The 23,247-nt window shown below is 46.6% G+C and overlaps 2 protein-coding genes across 3 annotated transcripts; one reads left to right on the top strand and one right to left on the bottom strand.

The window, feature by feature from the left end:
• Positions 1 to 549: 549 nt before the first annotated feature.
• Flvcr1 (FLVCR choline and heme transporter 1) lies at positions 550 to 22,898 on the top strand. Of its 2 annotated transcripts, XR_015635034.1 has the most exons (11): positions 550 to 1,361; positions 5,220 to 5,427; positions 5,953 to 6,079; positions 11,823 to 11,963; positions 16,791 to 16,858; positions 18,100 to 18,203; positions 18,683 to 18,793; positions 19,017 to 19,122; positions 19,492 to 19,603; positions 20,485 to 20,552; positions 20,697 to 22,893. XR_015635034.1 is itself a non-coding variant. In NM_001427625.1 (10 exons), the coding sequence occupies exons 1-10, from the start codon at positions 645 to 647 to the stop codon at positions 20,766 to 20,768; spliced, it is 1,707 nt and encodes a 568-aa protein (NP_001414554.1). In that variant the 5' UTR covers positions 550 to 644; the 3' UTR covers positions 20,769 to 22,898. The 2 variants fall into 2 exon arrangements, 1 of the variants encoding a protein (NP_001414554.1); NM_001427625.1 differs by lacking the exon at positions 5,953 to 6,079 and having other exon boundaries at positions 20,697 to 22,898.
• Positions 14,305 to 15,064, bottom strand: LOC148001879 (uncharacterized; the record flags this gene model as incomplete). The annotated part of the gene is made up of 2 exons (XM_087581913.1): positions 14,305 to 14,977; positions 15,018 to 15,064. Coding segments are annotated over 2 exons (720 nt in total), but the record flags the coding sequence as incomplete, so codon positions are not given.
• Positions 22,899 to 23,247: the final 349 nt, after the last annotated feature.

Here is a 23,247-nt window from a genome sequence, read left to right as displayed (position 1 = left end):
CAGCTTCCCAAAGGGTAGCAGCAGTCTGACTTTGTCTGAGGCCCAGTAGGTCCCCGAGGCTTCCGGAGCTGTGTCCTCATTCGGTCCCGGGATGTGCAAGTCCACGGACAGCCTACACACAGACTTTGGTCACTGACAGGGAACAGGAGGCAGGCAGGGGCTGCACATATCCATCACCTCCTTCAGTCCACTGGATGATGGAAGCGGGCGGACTTCCAACCGCGCAAGCTTCTGAGGAAGCCTCTTTTTCTGGGCGGACGGAAACCCTTTTTGGTGCTCTCCTTCCAAGATAACCCGAGGCTAATCGCTGCAGATCGAGTTCAGAGAATGGTCAGGCCGCTCTAGCAACCACCAAGGAGAAAACGCCTGCCTGGGGCTGTACTTAGGGTCTCACAGCTTGACCCCACCCCTCTCCCGGCAACTTCCTGATTGGCTTTCCGACCTGCTAAAACGCCCAATGATTGGTTGGGGCTTGTCATACGCGAGACGCGACACCCTAGAGGCGGGGACTGCCGGCGAGAACCCGGCCCCGAGAGCTCAGCTTCACTTAGTCAGCCAGCCGCGCTGGCGGGCGCGCTTCATCCTGTAAGACCTTGAAGCCCGCAAGGCGGGCTGAGGGGCGGCGGGGCGGGGAGCTGGGAGGCATGGCGCGGCCCGATGACGAGGTGGGGCCGGCCGTGGCGCCCGGGCACCCGCTGGAGAAGGGGTACCTTCCGGTGCCCAGGGGCGCCCCGGATGGGGAGGCGTGCGTGGAGCCGCATGACGGGCCTGAGGCGCTGAACGGAGGCCCCGGGCTCGGCCGGCTTGTCGGGGGAGCCCCGGAAGGGCCGCAAACCCTGCTAGCGGCGGAGGAGGAGACCCAGGCCCGGCTGCTGCCCGCGGGCGGCGGGGAGGATGTCCCGTGCCCCGCGCGCCCCCCGCGCACCGCGCTGTCGCCCCGGCGCTTCGTGGTTCTGCTCATCTTCAGCCTTTACTCGCTGGTGAACGCCTTCCAGTGGATTCAGTACAGCAGCATCAGCAACGTGTTCGAGGACTTCTACCAAGTGTCGCCGCTGCACATCAACTGGCTGTCCATGGTGTACATGGTGGCCTACGTGCCCCTCATCTTCCCGGCCACCTGGCTGCTGGACACGCGAGGCCTGAGGCTCACGGCGCTGCTGGGCTCCGGCCTCAACTGCCTGGGCGCCTGGGTCAAGTGCGGCAGCGTGAAGCAGCACCTCTTCTGGGTCACCATGCTGGGGCAGATCCTGTGCTCGGTGGCCCAGGTCTTCATCCTAGGCTTACCCTCCCCCGTCGCCTCGGTATGGTTTGGACCCAAGGAGGTGTCGACGGCTTGTGCCACAGCTGTGCTGGGCAATCAGGTAAAGATTGGAAGGACTAGATACTGGTAGGAAGCCATAGACGGGGCTGGGGCGCCAGTCAGTGTGGATAAAGTGCATATTATAGAAGCGTGAAGACGGAGCTCCAGCACTACGAGAAAATCCGGGCACGGTGGGTGGCTCTAGGTTCTTTTCCCAGTCAGCATTGACAGGTGAGGAGGACAGCTCCCTAGAAAGGACAGCCCAGGTTGCCCTCTGGCCTACACACAGGCGCACACACAGGCAGGCTTGGAAACTTTGATAGTGACACAGATCTCAGGTGTTTTTGTCGCCACTGCAGAAGAAAGGGCTTGAGATCTGGGAAGTTTGTTTTCTATGTTAAATGTCCTTGGAACAGCTCTGATTTCATTGTATTAGTATTAGTAGTCAGCCCAGCTTGACACGTACGGAACGCGTATAAGTGAATGTTCAATAAATGTTCTGGTGATAAAGACTTATTACTGACAGTATTACTGAGTCCAGCTATTAACCAGCGAAACAGTGGAAGGCACGTCACTGATCATGGAATGGTTAGTGGGTTAATAAACCGAGACTCACTGAAGAAATGATCTTGTTTTTTTCTACCACCATACATTCAAATGCCACTAGGATTCCAGAAGTAATAGTAGGAAAAGGGTTTTTTTGTTTTTTGTTTTTTTTTTAAATATTTATTTATTTCATATGACTACACTGCAGCTGTCTTCAGACACACCAGAAGAAGAACTGGATCCCATTACAGATGGTTGTGAGCCACCATGTGGTTGCTGGGAATTGAACTCAGGAAGAGCAGTCAGTGCTCTTAACCGCTGAGCCACCTCTCCAGCCCAGGAAAAGGGTTTTTGTGTGTGCGTTATTTATTTATTTGTTTATTTATTTTTATCAGGGTTTCTTCCACTCTATAGCGCAGGCTGGTCTGGAATTCACTGTGTCCCCCTGGCAGGCCTCAAACTTGACAATCTCCTTCAGGCTCCCAAACACCATAATGTTACCTTTGCACTTGTTAATTTTAGGCTTGTTATTGTAATTTAAATTTTTGCTAGGGGGCATTTGTGGTACCTGCTGTTTTTGTCATCACTGTAAATAAATGTCACCAAGGTAAAAGGTGCTTAGTGTTCATTCAGTTGAAGGAAATCTATTAAATCTATAACCCTTGTTTTATATATATATGTATACATACATATATAGTTACATGCAGCTATGCAACCAGAAAATGTTACTTTCTTACTTCAAGTCTCACTTGGGTCAAGATCATGGTTTAAAATGTCCCAAAAGACTAATAAATGTGTGTGCTTATTTTATTAGAGTTACTTCCTTTTTCTAAAAATGCAAAAGAAAGGATCACTTAAACTGTAATTGCTGTGTATCCAAAATAATTTATTACTGATACACACATTGATTAGTTGTTTCTTTACGTTTAGACGACAGATGGTTTTTTTGTCGTTTTTTTTTTTTTGTTTTTTTTTTTTTTTTTTCAGAGCTGAGGACCAAACCCAGGGCCTTGTGCTTGCTAGGCAAGTGCTCTACCACTGAGCTAAATCCCCAACCCTGACAGATGTTTTTTTAAAAGATAATTTTTGTTTCTGAATTTTTTTTTTTTTTGGTTCATTTTTTCGGAGCTGGGGACCGAACCCAGGGCCTTGCGCTTCCTAGGCAAGCGCTCTACCACTGAGCTAAATCCCCAACCCCCCGTTTCTGAATTATTTTTAAGATAAATGCTTCATTAAGCATAACAAAAATATCAACTCCATTTCTCTGAAGTATTAATTTTATGGATAAGATAATAAGTGGATTATAGGTAGGTGGATTTCCCTCTTCTCAGCATATATCTGGGTCTTCCTATATTCTCCTAAGGGATTCTCATCCCTTCCTTGGCTCCTGTAACTGTAGAATTGTTCATTATGACCAAATACAGACTTTCAGCCTCATTTATGGAACGATCATGCATAATAATATCCAGCAGTTCCTAAGCTCAGTGGCATTAAAGTGAGTTGTGTGCATGTATCCTTAACTTAATATTGTAAGGTTAGAAACTATTTGTTTCTCCATTCAACAGATAGGAAAATCAAAACTTTAAAGGAATGAAGTAATTTGCCAAAGGTAATAATAGAGCTTGTTCACATATAATGTGTCTGGCTCCTGAATGGTGGCTACTAACTTTCAGGACTCTAGAAAGAACCTTTGAAAAGACAGGCACTTTAAACTTGCCAGTACTTAATATGACTTCGTGTGCTAACGAGTTACAAATCGCTATAATGTGTCTTCTTTGGTTTCTTAAACAATGCCAAACCTGCCCTGGCACAAGGGCCTCTGCAGAAACTTTGGTTTCCTGTGCTTACAATATTCTTCCTGTTCAGATACATAATTACACAGGGGACTACCCAAGCTCTCTTCAGAGTCATTTGTAACACTGAGCAACTTTCTTGATGCCATGTAGAGTTACTCTGTCCCTTTCTTTCTGCATCATTTTTCTCAGTCCCTGTAGCACTTATCACTGTCTCATGTTTATTATTTATATATTTACAAATATATGTTTTATGCTCATTACTGTTTATTTTTCATTTCATTTCCCCAGAGTTTTCCACATTCCTTTATTACTCATTCCACTACTACTACTACTACTACTACTACTACTACTACTACTACTTCTCTCCTCCCCCTCTTTCCCTACCCTTCCCCCTCCTCCTCCTCCCCCTCCCTCCTCCCCTCCCCCTTCCCCATCCTCCCTCCCAGACAGAGGTGGTTGGGTGAGTGCATGCTTGAAAACCAGAGGAGAAATTTGGATGCCCTCTCTCACTCTTCACCTTATTCTTTTGGGGAAGGAGTCCCTCATAAACCTGGAATTCAGGTTTTTCAGCTAGGCTGTCAGCCAGCAGGCCCTAGGGATCATCTTGCTCCCACCCCCAGTGTTGTTAAGTACAAAGGTGCACAGGACTATGCCAAGCTTATTATGGGGTGCTGGGATTAGAACTCTGGTGCTCTTACACATTGAGCCATCTTGCCAGCCCCTAACTGCTTTCTATATGGATTTGTCTGTGAGGAATGTTTTCTATAGATGACATTGCAAAATGTGTGACTTTTTGTGTCTGACTTAGTTCTTTACCATGTTTTCCAAGTTCATCATATAGTACTGCATCAATTCTCACATATGAATATAATTCATTGTGTGAACATATTTAATAAACACTTAGGTTATTACCACATTTTGGATTTGTGAGTGGGGTTGCTGTGAATATTTGTGCATAGTTATTTGATTATCTGTTTTTAGTTTTAGGGCATGCACCTACAAGTGGAATTGAAACATCATATTTCAGTTTTGTAGTAAACTTGTGAAGAAATTGCCAACTGTGTCCATAATGGCTATATCACTACAGCCTCTCCCATTGTCTTCTGTTCGTACCAGAACTGTTTTGTTCTTATAATTGCATTCATCCTAGTTGATGTAAGATAGAGTCTCATTGTGGTTTTATTTGTATGCAACAGCTTGGTATTGACCATAGGTACTTCTTTTCCTCAGCTGTTTGTGCGTTTGTGTTTCTTCTTTGAAGAAATGTCTTTTCAAGTCAATGGCCCATTTAATATTGGTATCTTTTTGTGGTTGTAAAGGTTCTTATATTCTGTATGGTAGTTTCTTACTAGTTATGATTTGGGAATATTTCCCTTGTGTTGTGCGAGTGCTTTATTCCCCTATCAGAGAGATACAGGGGAGAGGTCTGACAAACATAACAGTTGTGACAAAGACGTTAGAATGGACTTGTTTGGGTTTGCCTTGCACCTTTACACATACTCCTGTTTCCCTTTATGCTCTGTTCAATGCCCACATTGACTCTTTGCTCCCTATTAACAGGACTGTTTGTTTTACAGCTTGGAACTGCAGTTGGCTTTTTGTTGCCACCCGTTCTAGTGCCCAAGACACAGAATAACAACACAGGCCTCCTGGCTGACACACAGAATAGCACAGACCTCCTGGATGACACACAGAATAGCACAGACCTCCTAGCTGACAACATCAGCATCATGTTTTATGGAACAGCATTTGTCTCCACATTTTTATTTTTTTTAACAGTAATTGGTAAGTGAATTGTTTTTTCTAAGACTTAGACAAATGCATGGCAAATATGAGAGTAACTAACCCTGGAAGGTTCTGCTGATGGTGTCTCTGATGCTGGTTTTGTTTTGTTCTTACCATGTCTTGCCTGGATACTGAGTGGAACAGCTCGTGGGATGTGTTAGGGCCCACTACGTGTTTTGTTTTGCTTTGTTTTGTTTTTAACATTCTAAATCATTTAAAGACTAATCAATCCCACTTCTCTTCTTACTAACTCAACAAGGTGAGTGCTCATTTCGGACATGTTGCCTGGCTTCAGTCCCACACTCACGTGTGTGGTGTGTATCCTGTGCTTACCAAGCCTGCAGCTAGTTCTTGTCATGCTTTGAAATGATGCAGATAGGCTACCGCCTTCCCTTTAATAAGAAATTTCCCCAGGGATTCCCAGTTGAAGATTAACTGGGTCTAAAAATGTTAACCTGTAAAAATGATCGTGGGCAGCAACGAGAAGTTCAGAATTTCAAACTGTGGCAACTGTCTGCTTGTTAGGGCCACTTCAGCAAAGCCCGGCTGCTATCATTCGTCCCTGAGTCCTCTCGTCTGGCCTGTCTTTTGAAGGAGTCAGTCAGAGTCAGCTGCAAGCAGCCATCACCAGCTTGGAAGAAGCTTTGGGAAGGTCTGCTTTTTTTTTTTAAAGTTTAAGGGGAAGCAATTTTGATTTCAGGGGAGAAGATAGGCAAGGCGTATCATATATATACACATATACATCTGCTGCTGTAATCGTAGTAATGCCCATAAGGCACTCGGCATCTCTTAAATGGATTTGGTTAGGAAAAGAACTATGGCGTTCACAGAGCATTTTTTTTAAATAAACATTTATAATTAAGCTATGTTATAGTTGGAGGTTTTAGATTTACATACTACAGTTTTACCTTGGCTGTAATATCAGTAAAACCTCGTGTTCTATGATCTCAGACATGAGGTTGAGTTTTCAGAGAAACATGATTGCAGGGTAGGTGAGCTGCAGGGTCGGGCACTGGAAGCTCAGCCCACGTCTGCCATTTTCCTAGCATCTGAAGTAAATGACCGTGTGCAGGCGGCTTCTCAGGTTTCAGGTTTGCAGTCCATCAGTGAGTGGTATGTTTGAAGTGTGCACAGTGCTGAGAAAGGACATGGCTTTCTCTTACTGTTCTAGCATTTTAACAAAAGTCTTAAACTAAATCTGTGCAGGTGAGGGGACCTCTTCAGTTCACTTTTCTAGTTGGTACATTTGCTTTGCTTGATAAAGGGAAATATTGCTTATGTACATTTTAGAGAAATGGGTCTCGTACTTAGAGTATGTTTACGTATAAAGTGTCTTTCTTTCAGCCGTTTATATATAATCACATAAACCTCGGGCTTTCTTCCGTCTTACTGAATCTTTAAGTTGAATGTCTCTTCACAGGCGATGAATAATTATATAAGGCATCTTTATAAACAGGGTTGGAGCGATGGCTCAGCAGCTAAGAGCACCTGCTGCTCTTGCAGAGAACCCAAGTTGTGTTCCCAGCCCCCATGTCATTGAGTGGCTCACAGCCTCCTGTAATTCCAGTCACGGGATCTGACTTCCTTTTCCGACCTCCATAGGCGCTGCTCTCATATGCATAGACCCCAGTACACACACATATACAAATGATTGAAAGTAAAAAATATGTTTAATTAATTAATAAGTAATGGAGAGATGGTTCAATGGTTAAGAGCACTTGTTGCTCTCGTGGAGGACTTGGTTCAGTTCCCAGCATGCACATGTAGCTCACTCACAACCATCTGTAACTTCAGTTCCAGATAATCCGATGCCCTCTTCTGAACCCTGTGGGGACCAGACACTAATGTAGTGCACATACACACATGCAGGGAATTCACTCATGTACATAAAGTAAAATGAAATTTAAAAACGACATCTGTAGTTGAAATTTATCGTACACTATGTATGCTTATGTGTACATTGTTACAAATAGGTTTTTAGTTTTCAAAGTCAGGAAGAAGAACAACAGAACAGGTGTGATTTGGTTTACTATCTTTCGTAGTTTGAGAAATCGAAGAGCAAGCCATTTACATACGTAATCAGTTATTGATGAAGAGCAAGCATTTATATACGTAATCAGTTATTGACGTACCTGCGGCTGATATATTGAGAATGGGCTTGAACTATGGAGACAGTGGAATAAGAACGGCTGACTCTCAAGTATGTCTTAGTGCTCTACAGTTTTAACCTTGTGACTGGAGACATAGTGTAAAAGCAAGAAAAGAATTAGTTATGATGCCACATACTATAATCCCAGCACTTGGGAGGTGGAGGCAGGAGGATCAGGAGTTCAGGGTCATCCTTGGCTACATAGCTAGTTCAGGACCAACCTGGACTACATGAGGCCCTGTCTCAGAAATAAAAGACAAACAAAAAATGCCAGATAATATTCAACTGTTGTGTAAGAATTGTGACGGTAAACAGCCGACTTGTGTCATCGTACTCAAATATTTTCTGCGGAAGGAAACTGAATTTGAAAATTCTTACTTAAATCTCCTTAGTAGAAGAAGTGAGCTTACATCTGTCTAAATTCTACTGATAAGTAAAAATTCGACCAAATCCATATAATTTATGGACATAAATTTTGAGCAGAGTGGTATGCACTGAACAGGTATACATCAGCCTCCCTGCAATACTTTCTTAAAGGTCCACTTTGTGTAACCCTCTTCCTTGTCCTCATGGGGTGTGCATAGAACCTGCCCAGGGTTCCTAGGAACTAACCCTGGCCGTCACTGAGTCCACCCTCACTTCTCACTCTTCAAGGATTCTCACATCTCACATTGGCCGGGAGATATGTGCCAAAGGGTGGTTAAGTAGATATGTGCCGAAGCGTGGCTGAGTGCGCACTGCCTATGATGGTTCTTATTAACCCTCAGGATCCTTTGAGGAAAGTGTCACACTTATTCCCTGCTTGCTGAAGTGCACACCCGTGAGGGAAGTGTACGTTGCCTCATATCACTGTGAGTAAACAAGCAGGGTCAGATTTAAGTCGGCATCTGTGAGCTGCCGTGTATGTAAACTAGCCGCAGCGGCTTTTTGCCTGCCCCATTCTCGAATGACGACCCGGAGGCTATTTATGTGTGAATAAATGCCTAGGTCCGGAGCTTGGGCTTCTTCCCTGACTGGCACATAATTTATGTAACCCATGTATTCTATTCTGTGTGTGCCACGTGGTTGGTCACCTCTCCTCAGTTCATAGGTCCTTCTGGGGCAAAACCTTTCCATGCCTGACTCTATCCCAGAGTTCCTGTCTTTCTACCAGGAGTCCCACCTCTTGTTTCCTGCCTGTTTACTAATAAGGCCGTCGGCTTCTTGTTAACTGGTGATGCTTCCACACAATACGTAAGAGAGTGTCTACAAAAACCATCATTTTAACTTTTACTTGCCCTTAGTTTTTGTTTCAATTCAAATATCCTCTTAGAAAAATGATAATGTTCTTAAATTTAAAATCTGTTCGCGTGCATCAGCTCTCAACTATGTGGTTTAACTCAGGGGTATCAGTTAAGAACCTGAGTCCCAACACCAAGAGCTATAGCAGTAAAAACATTTAGTTTAATACTAGTCTACTTAATCATAAGAATGTGTAGACTAGATTTGTAATCGTACCTTTGATTCTTCTACTCGAGATGTCTACACAGCTGTAAAATGATATTTTACTTAGCCTATAAGTAACTCAAGCTCTTGGGCAAAGTCCGATTTTTTAAAACTGAAAATTGTATTTATTATGTGTTTTTGATCTCTATGTAGGGCTGGCTGTCCTAGAACTCACTGTGTAGCCCTGGCTGTCCTAGAACTCACTGTGTAGCTCTGGCTGTCCTAGAGCTCACTGTGTAGCCCTGGCTGTCCTAGAACTCACTGTGTAGCTCTGGCTGTCCTAGAGCTCACTGTGTGGCCCTGGCTGTCCTAGAGCTCACTGTGTGGCCCTGACTGTCCTAGAGCTCACTGTGTAGCCCTGGCTGTCCTAGAACTCACTGTGTGGCCCTGGCTGTCCTAGAGCTCACTGTGTAGCCCTGGCTGTCCTAGAGCTCACTGTGTAGCCCTGGCTGTAGCCCTGACTGTCCTAGAACTCACTGTGTAGCCCTGGCTGTCCTAGAACTCACTGTGTAGCCCTGGCTGTCCTAGAGCTCACTATGTGGCCCTGGCTATCCTAGAGCTCACTGTGGCCCTGGCTGTCCTAGAGCTCACTGTGTGGCCCTGGCTGTCCTAGAGCTCATTGTGTGGCCCTGGCTGTCCTAAAACTCACTGTGTAGCCCTGGCTGTAGCCCTGGCTGTCCTAGAACTCACTGTGTAGCCCTGGCTGTCCTAGAGCTCACTGTGTAGCCCTGGCTGTAGCCCTGGCTATCCTAGAACTCACTGTGTAGCCCTGGCTGTCCTAGAACTCACTGTGTAGCCCTGGCTGTCCTAGAGCTCACTGTGTAGCCCTGGCTGTAGCCCTGGCTGTCCTAGAACTCACTGTGTAGCCCTGGCTGTCCTAGAGCTCACTATGTGGCCCTGGCTGTCCTAGAGTTCACTGTGTGGCCCTGGCTGTAGCCCTGACTGTCCTAGAACTCACTGTGTAGCCCTGGCTGTCCTAGAGCTCACTGTGTGGCCCTGGCTGTCCTAGAGCTCACTGTGTGGCCCTGGCTGTCCTAGAGCTCATTGTGTGGCCCTGGCTGTCCTAGAACTCACAGTGTAGACCAGCCTCTGCCTCTCAAGTACTAAAGATGTGACCACCACATCCCCCGTTAAACATTCTTCAGAGGACACGGTTGTCTTTGGTGTAGCAGTTGATAATTATAAAATTTTACATACTTTGTGTAACCTTTATAGCAACTTGTCACTTTAATGAATGAGAACCAAAAACAGACATACACGGTAAGACAGGATAGTGACGGAATTCACACGTGTTCCTTCCAGTAAGACAGCATACGATGTGTGTGTGGTCACGTACAGTGATCTTCACACTGCGTAGGGCTTTGAACAGCCCCAGAGGGCTGGTTCTTTATCATTCAAGGAGCCCAGTGAATGCAATGCTCTTGAAGCTTTTGCACCTAATGTCAGCTGGAGAGTAATTGCTATTTAAATTTAGTAATCAATTGTTTTATTGGCACAGAGTTTTAGTGGGGAGAAAAGTTTGCATTTCAAATGGCCTATTTCCTGCTTCTGGGTAGCGGCTCCACAATGAACACTCATAGACAGATGGCCTTTCTTTCCTCCTTTTCTCCGTGTAGCACAGAATCTGACTTTCCAACAATGGGTAGCTGGGTAGGCTCAGGTTTCATCTTTCCAGGAGATAGTCCACCTCTCTGACTCTAAAGGGTGACACCTGTACTCAGAAAGTAAATCTAAGTGGAGTTAAAGACTGGTGAGGATCACTTTTATTTTGTACAGATTTTTATTTGGTTCATTTTGACTTACTGTGCTGTAGTAAATTAAACCTAGGAAAGAGATTTAGGGCTTGCTGGAGACTTGGAACCACTTATTTACAATCTAAAACCTTGATTTACTACTGTGAAAGTGTCGTATTACCTATGCTAATAAAAAGAAATGTCTCTACCCGACTAGGATACAGAGAGACTTGCAGGACAGACACGGGGCCTTCTAACAGTGCAAGCCTCAGATAGGGAGAGAAGAAGAGGAAGAATTTCAGCAGTTAAAGGCTTGTGTCTACCCAATGTAAGGAGGCTACAAATATCTATGAGTTCTGTCTCTTTTTGAATTAGTTCTGAGCTCTGAAAGAAAGGTGTACTTAGTTTGGTTTTAGTTACCTCATACATAGTGGTTTTGGTTTCTCCCCCCCCCCCCAAAAAAAAACCTTTTAATTTTCTATTCTTATCAACGAATAGAGAAATGACCCATTACACTTTTGTGGGAGTTATAAGGACCATTTCTTCCTTTCCCAGTGACTTTCAAGCATGGCATGCATACCTGGGATCTGTGGTAATGGAGACATGGTTGTAGGAAAACCTCTTGATACCTGAAAAGGTCACTGAATTGAAGCATTTATATCTCCCAAGTGACAATATAAAATTCACATCCTTGCCGGAGCAAACATTGACCTTGGTTAAGTACACATGGAGCGGTCAGTGGGCGAAGGTGGTCTCATTGCCTTGGGGTTAGTCAGCTCAGATGAACTGGCCAAATCTCTGAGTTTCAGTTTGGAGAGCTAAGAGGATAATGCCGAATTATTTTCCACTTAGAAGTCAGTTTACATTAAAAAAAAAAACAACTTCACCATCAAAGACTTTTACTACATCTTTAGTCCTAAGCTGAATCGTGTCTGAGAAAGATGCCTGTGCCTGCCTAATGATGTGGGGTGTGTGGTGTACTGGACGTAGGTTGGTCACCTGTGATCCTTTCCCGTGCATGTGTCCAGCATTCAAGGAGAGGCCTCTGCTGCCACCCAGTCAGGCTCAGGCAGTTCTTCGAGACAGCCCCCCTGCGGAGTACTCCTATAAGACTTCTATCTGCAACCTGTTCAGGAACGTCCCCTTTGTTCTCCTGCTGATCAGTTATGGTAAGTGGTCTTGTGTTTCCACTGGCGACCTTTGAGCGCTGTAGACTCTACTGAAACATTAATGAGATTGGTTTGTGAACTCCATAGAATAGTTTGAACATAAGTCTTGGGATTGTTTTTATGTGCTATGTGCTTTTTTGAGTCCTGGTGGAGTGTAACATCCAGAATGTAGAAGTTGTACTTGCAGACATATGGAGAGAAAGCCACTCTTGGGTTTAAGAATAAAATCTTAGAGTCAACTGTAGTCTTATCTTAAAGAGTAAAAGCTTGGCAGGGGGTGTTAAATGTCTCTTGACAAGACAGCAGGTACCTGATCTGAAATATGTTCACACCATGGACTATTACACAGTAGAGAACACCAGTGAACTCCAGTAAGAACTCCCTGGGAGCCACAGAACCATGTGCAGATGAGTACTACTTATGAAGTTTACAGGCAGAATAAGTCTAACTGTTCACGAGTACACACATGAAATAAAAATACCTGATGAAGATAGGGGAACCTTTGGAAAAGAAAGAAGTAAGGAGAGGAGTCTGAACCGGAGATGGTACAATGTTAATGTGTGACAGAAACCGGTGGTGAGGAGTGCACGAGTCCCTGTCATCTTTATACATTTAGTATAAAAGGGGATGAAATAGTCAGTGTAGACCTCGGGTAGGTTACCAGTCTAGCACCTTGCACCTGGGAGGGAAGGCACACACACCAGGGTTTGAGATGACATGTGTGATTCCCAATAGTCACCTGTTTTACTTTTTTTCCTGTGTTCTTTTATTCTCGTATGAATTATCTTGTAAGTCCTGACACAAGGGTTAGTTTTCTGAAGGAAGCATTCTGTTGCGACTTTAATGGTGAGGGGCTTTTCCTCCCTGAAGATTTGTTGTAGTTTAGTCAGGGTGTGGTGCTAGGAATCAAGCCAAGAGCTTTGTGCACACTGGACAGAGGCTCAGTCATTGAGCCCTGTTTTATTTTTAACCACGACCGGCTGCAGCTGATGATAAATGTGGAGTAAATGTGGCCTGGACGGTGGCCATGTGCACAGCCACCTGTGGAGATGAGGTGTGTTGAGATGAGGTGTGTGGAGGTGAGGTGTGTGGAGGTGAGGTGTGTGGAGGTGAGGTGTGTGGAGGTGAGGTGTGTGGAGATGAGATGTGTGGAGGTGGGGTGTGTGGAGGTGGGGTGTGTGGAGATGAGGTGTGTGGAGGTGAGGTGTGTGGAGGTGAGGTGTGTGGAGGTGAGGTGTGTGGAGGTGAGGTGTGTGGAGATGAGGTGTGTGGAGGTGGGGTGTGTGGAGGTGGGGTGTGTGGAGGTGAGGTGTGTGGAGGTGAGGTGTGTGGAGGTGAGGTGTGTGGAGGTGAGGTGTGTGGAGGTGAGGTGTGTGGAGGTGAGGTGTGTGGAGGTGAGGTGTGTGGAGATGAGGTGTGTGGAGGTGGGGTGTGTGGAGATGAGGTGTGTGGAGGTGAGGTATGTGGAGGTGAGGTGTGTGGAGGTGAGGTGTGTGGAGGTGAGGTGTGTGGAGATGAGGTGTGTGGAGGTGGGGTGTGTGGAGGTGGGGTGTGTGGAGATGAGGTGTGTGGAGGTGAGGTGTGTGGAGGTGAGGTGTGTGGAGGTGGGGGGGTGGAGGTGCAGTGTGTAGAGGTGAGGTGTGTGGAGGTGGGGTGTGTGGAGGTGAGGTGTGTGGAGGTGAGGTGTGTGGAGGTACGGTGTGTGGAGGTGGGGTGTGTGGAGGTGGGGTGTGTGGAGGTGCAGTGTGTGGAGGTGAGGTGTGTGGAGGTGGGGGGGGTGGAGGTGCAGTGTGTAGAGGTGAGGTGTGTGGAGGTGAGGTGTGTGGAGGTGAGGTGTGTGGAGGTGAGGTGTGTGGAGGTGAGGTGTGTGGAGGTGAGGTGTGTGGAGGCGAGGTGTGTGGAGGTGGGGTGTGGAGATGAGGTGTGTGGAGGTGGGGTGTGTGGAGGTGAGGTGTGTGGAGGTGAGGTGTGTGGAGGCGAGGTGTGTGGAGGCGAGGTGTGTGGAGGCGGGGTGTGTGGAGATGAGGTGTGTGGAGGTGGGGTGTGTGGAGGTGAGGTGTGTGGAGGTGGGGTGTGTGGAGGTGAGGTGTGTGGAGGTGAGGTGTGTGGAGGTGGGGTGTGTGGAGATGAGGTGTGTGGAGGTGCGGTGTGTGGAGGTGAGGTGTGTGGAGGTGGGGTGTGTGGAGGTGGGGTTGTGGAGGTGAGGTGTGTGGAGGTGAGGTGTGTGGAGGTGGGGTGTGTGGAGGTGGGGTTGTGGAGGTGAGGTGTGTGGAGGTGAGGTGTGTGGAGGTGAGGTGTGTGGAGGTGGGGTGTGTGGAGGTGAGGTGTGTGGAGGTGGGGTGTGTGGAGGTGAGGTGTGTGGAGGTGAGGTGTGTGGAGGTGGGGTGTGTGGAGGTGGGGTGTGTGGAGATGAGGTGTGTGGAGGTGAGGTGTGTGGAGGTGAGGTGTGTGGAGGTGAGGTGTGTGGAGGTGAGGTGTGTGGAGGTGAGGTGTGTGGAGGTGAGGTGTGTGGAGGTGAGGTGTGTGGAGGTGAGGTGTGTGGAGGTGGGGTGTGTGGAGGTGGGGTGTGTGGAGGTGAGGTGTGTGGAGGTGAGGTGTGTGGAGGTGAGGTGTGTGGAGGTGAGGTGTGTGGAGGTGAGGTGTGTGGAGGTGAGGTGTGTGGAGGTGAGGTGTGTGGAGGTGAGGTGTGTGGAGGTGAGGTGTGTGGAGGTGGGGTGTGTGGAGATGAGGTGTGTGGAGGTGAGGTGTGTGGAGGTGAGGTGTGTGGAGATGAGGTGTGTGGAGGTGGGGTGTGTGGAGGTGGGGTGTGTGGAGGTGAGGTGTGTGGAGGTGAGGTGTGTGGAGGTGAGGTGTGTGGAGGTGGGGTGTGTGGAGGTGGGGTGTGTGGAGGTGCAGTGTGTGGAGGTGAGGTGTGTGGAGGTGGGGGGGGTGGAGGTGCAGTGTGTAGAGGTGAGGTGTGTGGAGGTGAGGTGTGTGGAGGTGAGGTGTGTGGAGGTGAGGTGTGTGGAGGTGAGGTGTGTGGAGGCGAGGTGTGTGGAGGTGGGGTGTGGAGATGAGGTGTGTGGAGGTGGGGTGTGTGGAGGTGAGGTGTGTGGAGGTGAGGTGTGTGGAGGCGAGGTGTGTGGAGGCGGGGTGTGTGGAGATGAGGTGTGTGGAGGTGGGGTGTGTGGAGGTGAGGTGTGTGGAGGTGGGGTGTGTGGAGGTGAGGTGTGTGGAGGTGAGGTGTGTGGAGGTGAGGTGTGTGGAGATGAGGTGTGTGGAGGTGGGGTGTGTGGAGGTGGGGTGTGTGGAGGTGAGGTGTGTGGAGGTGAGGTGTGTGGAGGTGGGGGGGGTGGAGGTGCAGTGTGTAGAGGTGAGGTGTGTGGAGGTGGGGTGTGTGGAGGTGAGGTGTGTGGAGGTGAGGTGTGTGGAGGTACGGTGTGTGGAGGTGGGGTGTGTGGAGGTGGGGTGTGTGGAGGTGCAGTGTGTGGAGGTGAGGTGTGTGGAGGTGGGGGGGTGGAGGTGCAGTGTGTAGAGGTGAGGTGTGTGGAGGTGAGGTGTGTGGAGGTGAGGTGTGTGGAGGTGAGGTGTGTGGAGGTGAGGTGTGTGGAGGCGAGGTGTGTGGAGGTGGGGTGTGGAGATGAGGTGTGTGGAGGTGGGGTGTGTGGAGGTGAGGTGTGTGGAGGTGAGGTGTGTGGAGGTGAGGTGTGTGGAGGCGAGGTGTGTGGAGGCGGGGTGTGTGGAGATGAGGTGTGTGGAGGTGGGGTGTGTGGAGGTGAGGTGTGTGGAGGTGGGGTGTGTGGAGGTGAGGTGTGTGGAGGTGAGGTGTGTGGAGGTGGGGTGTGTGGAGATGAGGTGTGTGGAGGTGAGGTGTGTGGAGGTGAGGTGTGTGGAGGTGGGGTGTGTGGAGGTGGGGTTGTGGAGGTGAGGTGTGTGGAGGTGAGGTGTGTGGAGGTGGGGTGTGTGGAGGTGGGGTTGTGGAGGTGAGGTGTGTGGAGGTGAGGTGTGTGGAGGTGAGGTGTGTGGAGGTGGGGTGTGTGGAGGTGAGGTGTGTGGAGGTGGGGTGTGTGGAGGTGAGGTGTGTGGAGGTGAGGTGTGTGGAGGTGGGGTGTGTGGAGGTGAGGTGTGTGGAGGTGCGGTGTGTGGAGGTGGGGTGTGTGGAGGTGGGGTTGTGGAGGTGGGGTTGTGGAGGTGCAGTGTGTGGAGGTGGGGTGTGTGGAGGAGTATGGTCCACAGTACAGTTACCTGTGGAGATGAGGTGTGTGGAGATGTATGGTCCACATACATGCCTGAATCAGAATGGTGTGTTGTCACACAATCCTATTTTCCATTTTCTGTTGCTACAACAAAGTACCCAGGGTTGGATATTTTATAAAGAAAAGAGGTGTATTCATCTCATGTCTTTGGGGGATGAAAGTTCAAGACCAGTGAGCTCCATCTGCTCAGCCTCTGATGAGGAGTCCTTGGGAACATCATTGCAGGGGTGGAATTTGACTTTATGCCCATGTGTTTGGTGGCCTTATTTCATAAAAGCCTCCTCAACTAATGACTGACTCACTCCGTAAGACATAAATGAACCTCTCTGAGGAGCGCTGTGCATCATCTCCTTGCTCTAGTTACCACCTCTCGATGGTTCCGTCACCTTTGATTGACCTGTACAGGAGATCACGATTCTAGCACAGATCTCTTGTAAACCTAGTGATAAATCCATCTGTCTGCTTTCTGACAAGGAGCAGTGTGGTATTTGTCTTCACAGGCTGACGACATTGCATATTATACATGTTGTCAAGGATTCCGTGTTGTTTCATAGAATGGTGAGCTTAACCTCTTTTTTCTTTTTCTTTGTAGGTATAATGACTGGAGCATTTTATTCAGTTTCAACATTATTAAATCAGATAATATTGACACATTATGAGGTAAGCTTTTGTTGTTGCTGTTTTCTGAGACAGTCTTGCAGTGAAGCATTGGTTAGTCTGAAACTCACTGTGTAGACCAGGCTGGCCTGGAACTTGAAGTGACTGCCCTGCCTCTGTCTCCCCAGACAAGTTTCTGCTTTTATTTTGTATGCTTGGCTAAGACTTTTTCTTTAACAATATGATTCACATTAGCATGGTCCTAAAGCGAAGGACCGTGGCCTCGTTGTTGTAAACATTGATGTCTGCTTCTAGAAATGCCAGTATTCCATCTAAAAATCAAAGTGGAAAAAGTTGAAGGAAGCAGATTTGGGGACAGAAGGCAGGCGGGTCTCACGGTTACAGCAGAGAGCCCAGGGTGGCTCACGTGACTCCATTCCAGTTTCTGTGGCTCCTGGGCTTAGTGCACAGTCACTGTCTCCCATGCTTTTTACTAAGCACACCTAACCCAATCTGTAAAATGCACATTGAAAGTAAATAGTAGAAGCATTGTGGCAAGACTTTAAGTCGGGTCTATGGAAAAGCACAAAACCTTATAAGGAGTATAAGCCTTAGGGTCAAGGTCTGCGGCCTCTTGGTTTAATAGGAGCCAGCCCTCCTACCGTGCAACAGCATGGCCCTCGGCTCTGCACATGGGTAAATAGATGGTTTCAGAGTCTTCCTGACAGGTAAACATAGCCACAAAGGGCCCAGGACGTGTGTCCTTTTCTCACATCTATCTATCTATCTATCTATCTATCTATCTATCTATCTATCTATCTATCTATCTATCTATCTACCTATCTATCTATCTATCTATCTATCTATCTATCTATCTATCTATCTATCTATCTATCTATCTTTATTTAATGTATGTGAGTACACTGTCACTCTCTTCAGACACCAGAAGAGGGCATCGGATCTCGTTACAGATGGTGGTGAGCCACCATGTGGTTGACTGGGATTTGAACTCAGGACCTCTGGAACAGCATTCGGTGCTCTTAACCACTGAACCATCTCTCCAGCCCCTTCTTTCATTGTTTTGTATCTGTTTTTTTTTTTAATTGTTGCTGTTGTTTTAAAATAGAATGCCTTCAATAAACCACCCTCCCCACACCCAGTTCTAGCCTGTGTATGTAATGAGTCTTCCTACTGTGCTTGATACCATGTTTATGATTTTCTTAGTTGGCTGTGTAAATGTATGGAAAGATGAGCTATCAGTTTAAACCAGAAATAACCTGACCATCTCCTGCAAATTGTCTTAGGGAGAAGAAGTGAATGCTGGAAGGATCGGGCTAACACTGGTGGTTGCTGGGATGGTGGGCTCTATTCTTTGTGGCTTATGGCTGGATTACACCAAAACCTACAAGTAAGTTACAGCAGGCATGTGCACAGCATGCGAGTGAGCGAGACAGGGTTTCCTAAGCTCAGGCTGGCCTGGAGCTCAGGCCTCATCCTGCCCCCGCTGCCCAGCTGCCAGGCTTAAGCAGGCACCACAATGTCTGAGTAAGACTTGGAGCAAACCTTGCAGTGATCTACCTGCGTTTTCTTTTACTGGTCATAGTCATTTCGCCCTGGAAAGTGAATGCCTTGCAAACCTTCTACTCCTATCCTTTGTGGGTTGTTTCTATCTAAAAAGAGCCCTCCCTGAGAAGCACCAGGCTCCTGACCGACTTTATCTTGTCTTTTTTTACATTGCAAAAAAGTTTTTTCTATGGAAAAATTATTGGTGAGCTAGCTACATGATTTACAGATTAAAAAGCTGGTTTGTCTTTCTGAGGAGAGAGTAGTGTCCAGCTGTATTATTCTCTGCAGAGGGAACCACTAATGGCTCTGTCTTCGTTTCAGGCAGACAACTCTGATAGTGTACATTTTGTCTTTCGTTGGAATGGTCATATTTACTTTCACACTGAAACTCGGGTACATCATCGTGGTGTTTTTTACTGGTGGGATCCTTGGGTAAGTGTCAGGTGACACCCTGCTTCCGTGGTTCTGAAGGAGGGAAAAGGCCTTCCACAGGCCTTGGGATATTGTAGACTCATCATATACATATAAATATGCTGTTCCTCAGAACTATAACAAAAAGGTTAAGCTCGTTTCGGTATGTGGCTGGTGAAAATAGGTGAGCTTGTCTGTCCAAGTGGCTGCCCCTCTCATAACCTGCCTGCTTGTGCTCTCGTAGCTTCTTCATGACTGGCTACCTCCCCCTGGGCTTTGAGTTTGCTGTGGAGATCACTTACCCTGAGTCTGAGGGCACGTCCTCGGGGCTCCTCAATACTGCTGCACAGGTAATCCTTTGCTTCCTCTAAACAGTTAACCAGGTAGCAGTCGCCAGCACTTGAGAGGTAGAGGCCAGAGGACCGGGAGTTCAAGGCCAGTCTCAGGTATATAGTATGTTTGGGGCCAGCCTGGGCTACATGAGACTCTGTCTCGAAAAACAGAACAAACAAACCCACAAAACCCAAGGTGATTAGTGTACATATGGTCAGTGAACAGTGAACCTGACCTGACTTTGTGTTAATATTCCTACTGTTCAGTGGTTGTTTCTAGAAGCTAGAAATCAGAAAGCCAGATCATAAAGGAAGTCCGTTTGGGGAAAATTTACTTGCTTTAAAACAGCAAACTCAATGAAAATGATTTCATATATTTTATTTTAGATATTTGGAATCTTGTTCACATTGGCTCAAGGAAAGCTCACAACGGACTATAATCCAGAGGCAGGAAACATTTTCCTCTGTGCCTGGATGTTCGTCGGCATCATTTTAACAGGTAAGTGCTGAGCGTGTGCACCGCGTTGTCTGTGTTCAGTTTTGTGCGTTGGGGCTTCGGGGGTTTGAGAGCTCAGGTTAAACACGAGACAAGAAGGCTGGGCGTGATGGTGCACGCAGCACTCAGGAGGCAGAGGCAGGCGGATCTCTGTGAGTTTTGAGGCCAGACTGCTCTGTGAGCTCCAGGACAGCCAGGGGTTACCCTGTCTTGAAAATCAAAACCAAAAACAAACAAAAGGGAGATAGAATCAGGACTGAGTTTCCTCCAGATGTGAGTCTTTCCTTTTGTTGTGATGGCTCCAAACTTAGTACCATTTACTCTGCGTAAAAGGCAAAACTGGGGCTGGAGAGACAGAGCCCGGCACCCAGGTTCAATTCCCAGCGCCCAAATAGTATCTCACAGCACTCTAGGTCCAGAGGATCCGATGCCCTCTTCTGGCCTTTTCTGGCACTGCACAGGCATTCATGCAGTCACACACCCATATACGGAAAATAAAAATAAATAAATCTTTTTGAAAACCTTTTTAAAAATCATATAATTTACCTCGTGTGTGTGTGTGTGTGTGTGTGTGTGTGTGTGTGTGTGAGTGTGTGTGTGTGTGTGTGTGTGTGTGTGTGTGTGTGTGTGTATGTTTCATCACCTTCCACTTGGACATACGAGTGTCTTAGACCTCCCGGCCCAGAACTGTATTCCCATTGTACATACCGATGTCTCTTGAATTTTCTATTTGAGTTAACTAGCGCTCTTGTCCACTCAGCTGCCGGAGTCAGGTCTTTCCTCAGTGCCATGGTGCTGTTGAATATTATGTCCCTCGTATGAAATGTTATAAGATAAAAGAAGAAGGTATCAGTTTATAGTAACTCTCGGTGCTTCCGTTTTAGCATTGATCAAGTCTGATCTGAGAAGACACAACATAAACACCGGGCTCACAAACAGTGACGTTAAAGCTGTAAGTAACAGATACTTTTACGGCTGTACTCTGGGTATACAGGGGATAAATGGGAAACATTTCTTTATAGCTGATTCGACAACTGACTGTTAAATAGCATAATTCTGTTGCGGTACATCTCCTCGCTGTCAATTATTTTTACAGGTACCAGTTGATAGTCTGATAGATCAAAAACCAAAAGCGATGGTGTCTGTACAGTTGGAATCTTCACTCTGAAGAAGGGAAGGCCATTGCCTCTCAACATGGGGATGTGGCGTCGTCTGTGGGCAGCTGTGTGAGTTGTGAGACACTTGAAAATTATCGGATGAATTCCGAATATTATGTTGATTTGGGCAATAATTTTGCTTAAAGTGCTCTTGCTCACCTCATGCTAACACTCCTGTTCACATAATACGGTCTATTTTCAGTTGTGTGTTGTGTACCTGAAAGTAACATTTTTGACATTTTTCAGGATGCTTTGGTATTTTTTATGGGAGTCTAGTTCCTGTAAGACATGGGGGTGCACAATTCACACACAAAAACACATCCAGTATGTTATTCCCAGTCAGTTATCACCTCACTGTACTGACACGTCAGGGTCACAGTGTGAGCGCAGAATACCACTCGGACAGGGCTGTGGAGTCGAGGTTCCCATGCCTCATAGCTTGTTGTACAGTGTACTGTGACACTTTCTGGCCCACAAAAACAAACAAACAAGACAGTTCTATGCACAGACTAAGTCCATTATTCTCCAGTTAGCCAGGGAGCTGAGACACACAGAGGTCCTCTGAGGTCCTCGATCTGCTACCCTCATGCAGATAATGCGAACGCAGCACAACTTGGAATAGCAGCTTTACACCCGATGTCCATTTTCACTCTCTTAAAAGAAACTTTCATCCCCTGTGCTACGGGATAGCTCATGTTTCTTATATCACACCTATATTTTGCCTTGAAGATGCCCAAGATAAGGAAGTCTGTGATAACTTCAAAGAGCCCGCGCATCTCCATTCTGTGGAGAGCCCCCGCATCTCCATTCTGTGGAGGGCCCCCGCATCTCCATTCTGTGGAGAGCCCCCGCATCTCCATTCTGTGGAGAGCCCTTGACATCCTAGCTGCTTGTTCCAGGATCATCCCTCTGACCACTGTTTTTGAGGACTGCCAGCTTTCGCACATGTTCCATGAATGCCGGGAACGGGTTCTGCTGCACCACAGAGTGTGTGCACTCGGTACTCTATGGACACTCTCTTAACACACTCAGGACAAGGCGAATGGGACCAAGTGTATTTTCACAGTGCCTGCCACTGTGTCTTGTTTACAGTGAGAATTAAATGTCTTTGATGTTTTGACTCTTAAGCTTATGTTCATGACATTTGATCAACCATACTATTTACGTAGTGTGATTTTGTAAATTTTACAAAAAATGTACATAATATAAAAGTGCACATAGAAGAGATAATCATGTAATGAATGTGGTGGAGCAAATGCAGCTTTGATTTAGGCAAAGCATGCATTGATTTGTCTTGGTATTATATTATTCTTTTTTATCAATTACTATAAATTATGTGGAATTTGACAGTGGATCACTCAGGATCAGGAATTCTGGTTTTGTGTCCTGGCATGCTCCTGCCTTGGTAACTCCGGACACACCATTTACCCTCTCTGAGAGACAGCATTTTCCTGATCCATGAAATAATTCGTTCACACTGATCTCAAAGATCTTTTTAAAATACTGTCAATCATCACGAAGCAAACCAAATCACTGTACCACAGGAATTCAGTCAGTCTGTAATGGTTCAGGCAGGACCTGCATCGTCAACAGTTTCTTCGGTGTTGATGTCAGAGGTTACAAAGGACCAAAAATGCACTGTCTCCCCCAGCTGTTTCTATTTTTAAATTGACAGTGTTGTTTATGGTGATCATGGACATGTTAGCTCCTGACGCTTTGAACAAGTTACAGATGCGAGTTGGAATACTTAATGTCTGAAGTATATTCTTGTTTTGTCTTTCATTGTTTGGAACAGGGACAAAGTGTGATGTAAAAATGCAAAAAGAATTGATGATATTCTCAGTGTTTTAAGTGGTAATGTATTAGGGAAGACTTTGATACAATTCTGTGTGTAGGTTTAGAAGTAGCAGTTGTCACCGCCTGTGTCTGCTTTAGTCAGAAGCTGCTGCATCTGTAAATGCTTTTGTTTTGAGGATATCGGAGGAATAGCATTGAAAATGTTTATGCAGTAACTGGAACGGCACCTGTGTCTCATGTCATCATCCCTGTTCTTATTTTTGCTATTTTTTATAATTTCTCTATGTGCCTGTTCTTCATTATTTCATACTTAAAATAAATTTATTTTTTTAATGCTAACTTTATATGCCTCTTAAAGACAAGTCGTGGTGTCTGGTGTGAGTGGGAAGTTAGAAAACGCTCATCTGATCTTAGAGTCAGCCATAGAAGGAAACAAGTCCACTGTTAATCAGTACTCGATAGAAAATAAAATGTCTTATTCACTTAAAAAATACTGTAAAAGGCTCGGCAGTTAGGAGTGTACCCTGCTCTTGTAGAGGACCTGAATTTTGTTCCTAATATTCACATCTGGCACGGTCACAACTGTTCCAGGACCCACCACACTCTTGTGGCCTCCAAGGGCAACTGTGCTCATGTGCACATGCCCCTACACATGGGACCTGGCTTTCAGGATGGCGAGAAGACAAGAAGGAA

Source organism: Rattus norvegicus, chromosome 13, assembly GCF_021556685.1.
Source record: "Rattus norvegicus strain SHRSP/BbbUtx chromosome 13, alternate assembly SHRSP_T2T, whole genome shotgun sequence".
NCBI lineage: Eukaryota > Metazoa > Chordata > Mammalia > Rodentia > Muridae > Rattus > Rattus norvegicus.
The sequence above is the reverse complement of the archived record's forward strand: the minus strand, read 5'-3'. Positions and strand labels throughout refer to the sequence as shown.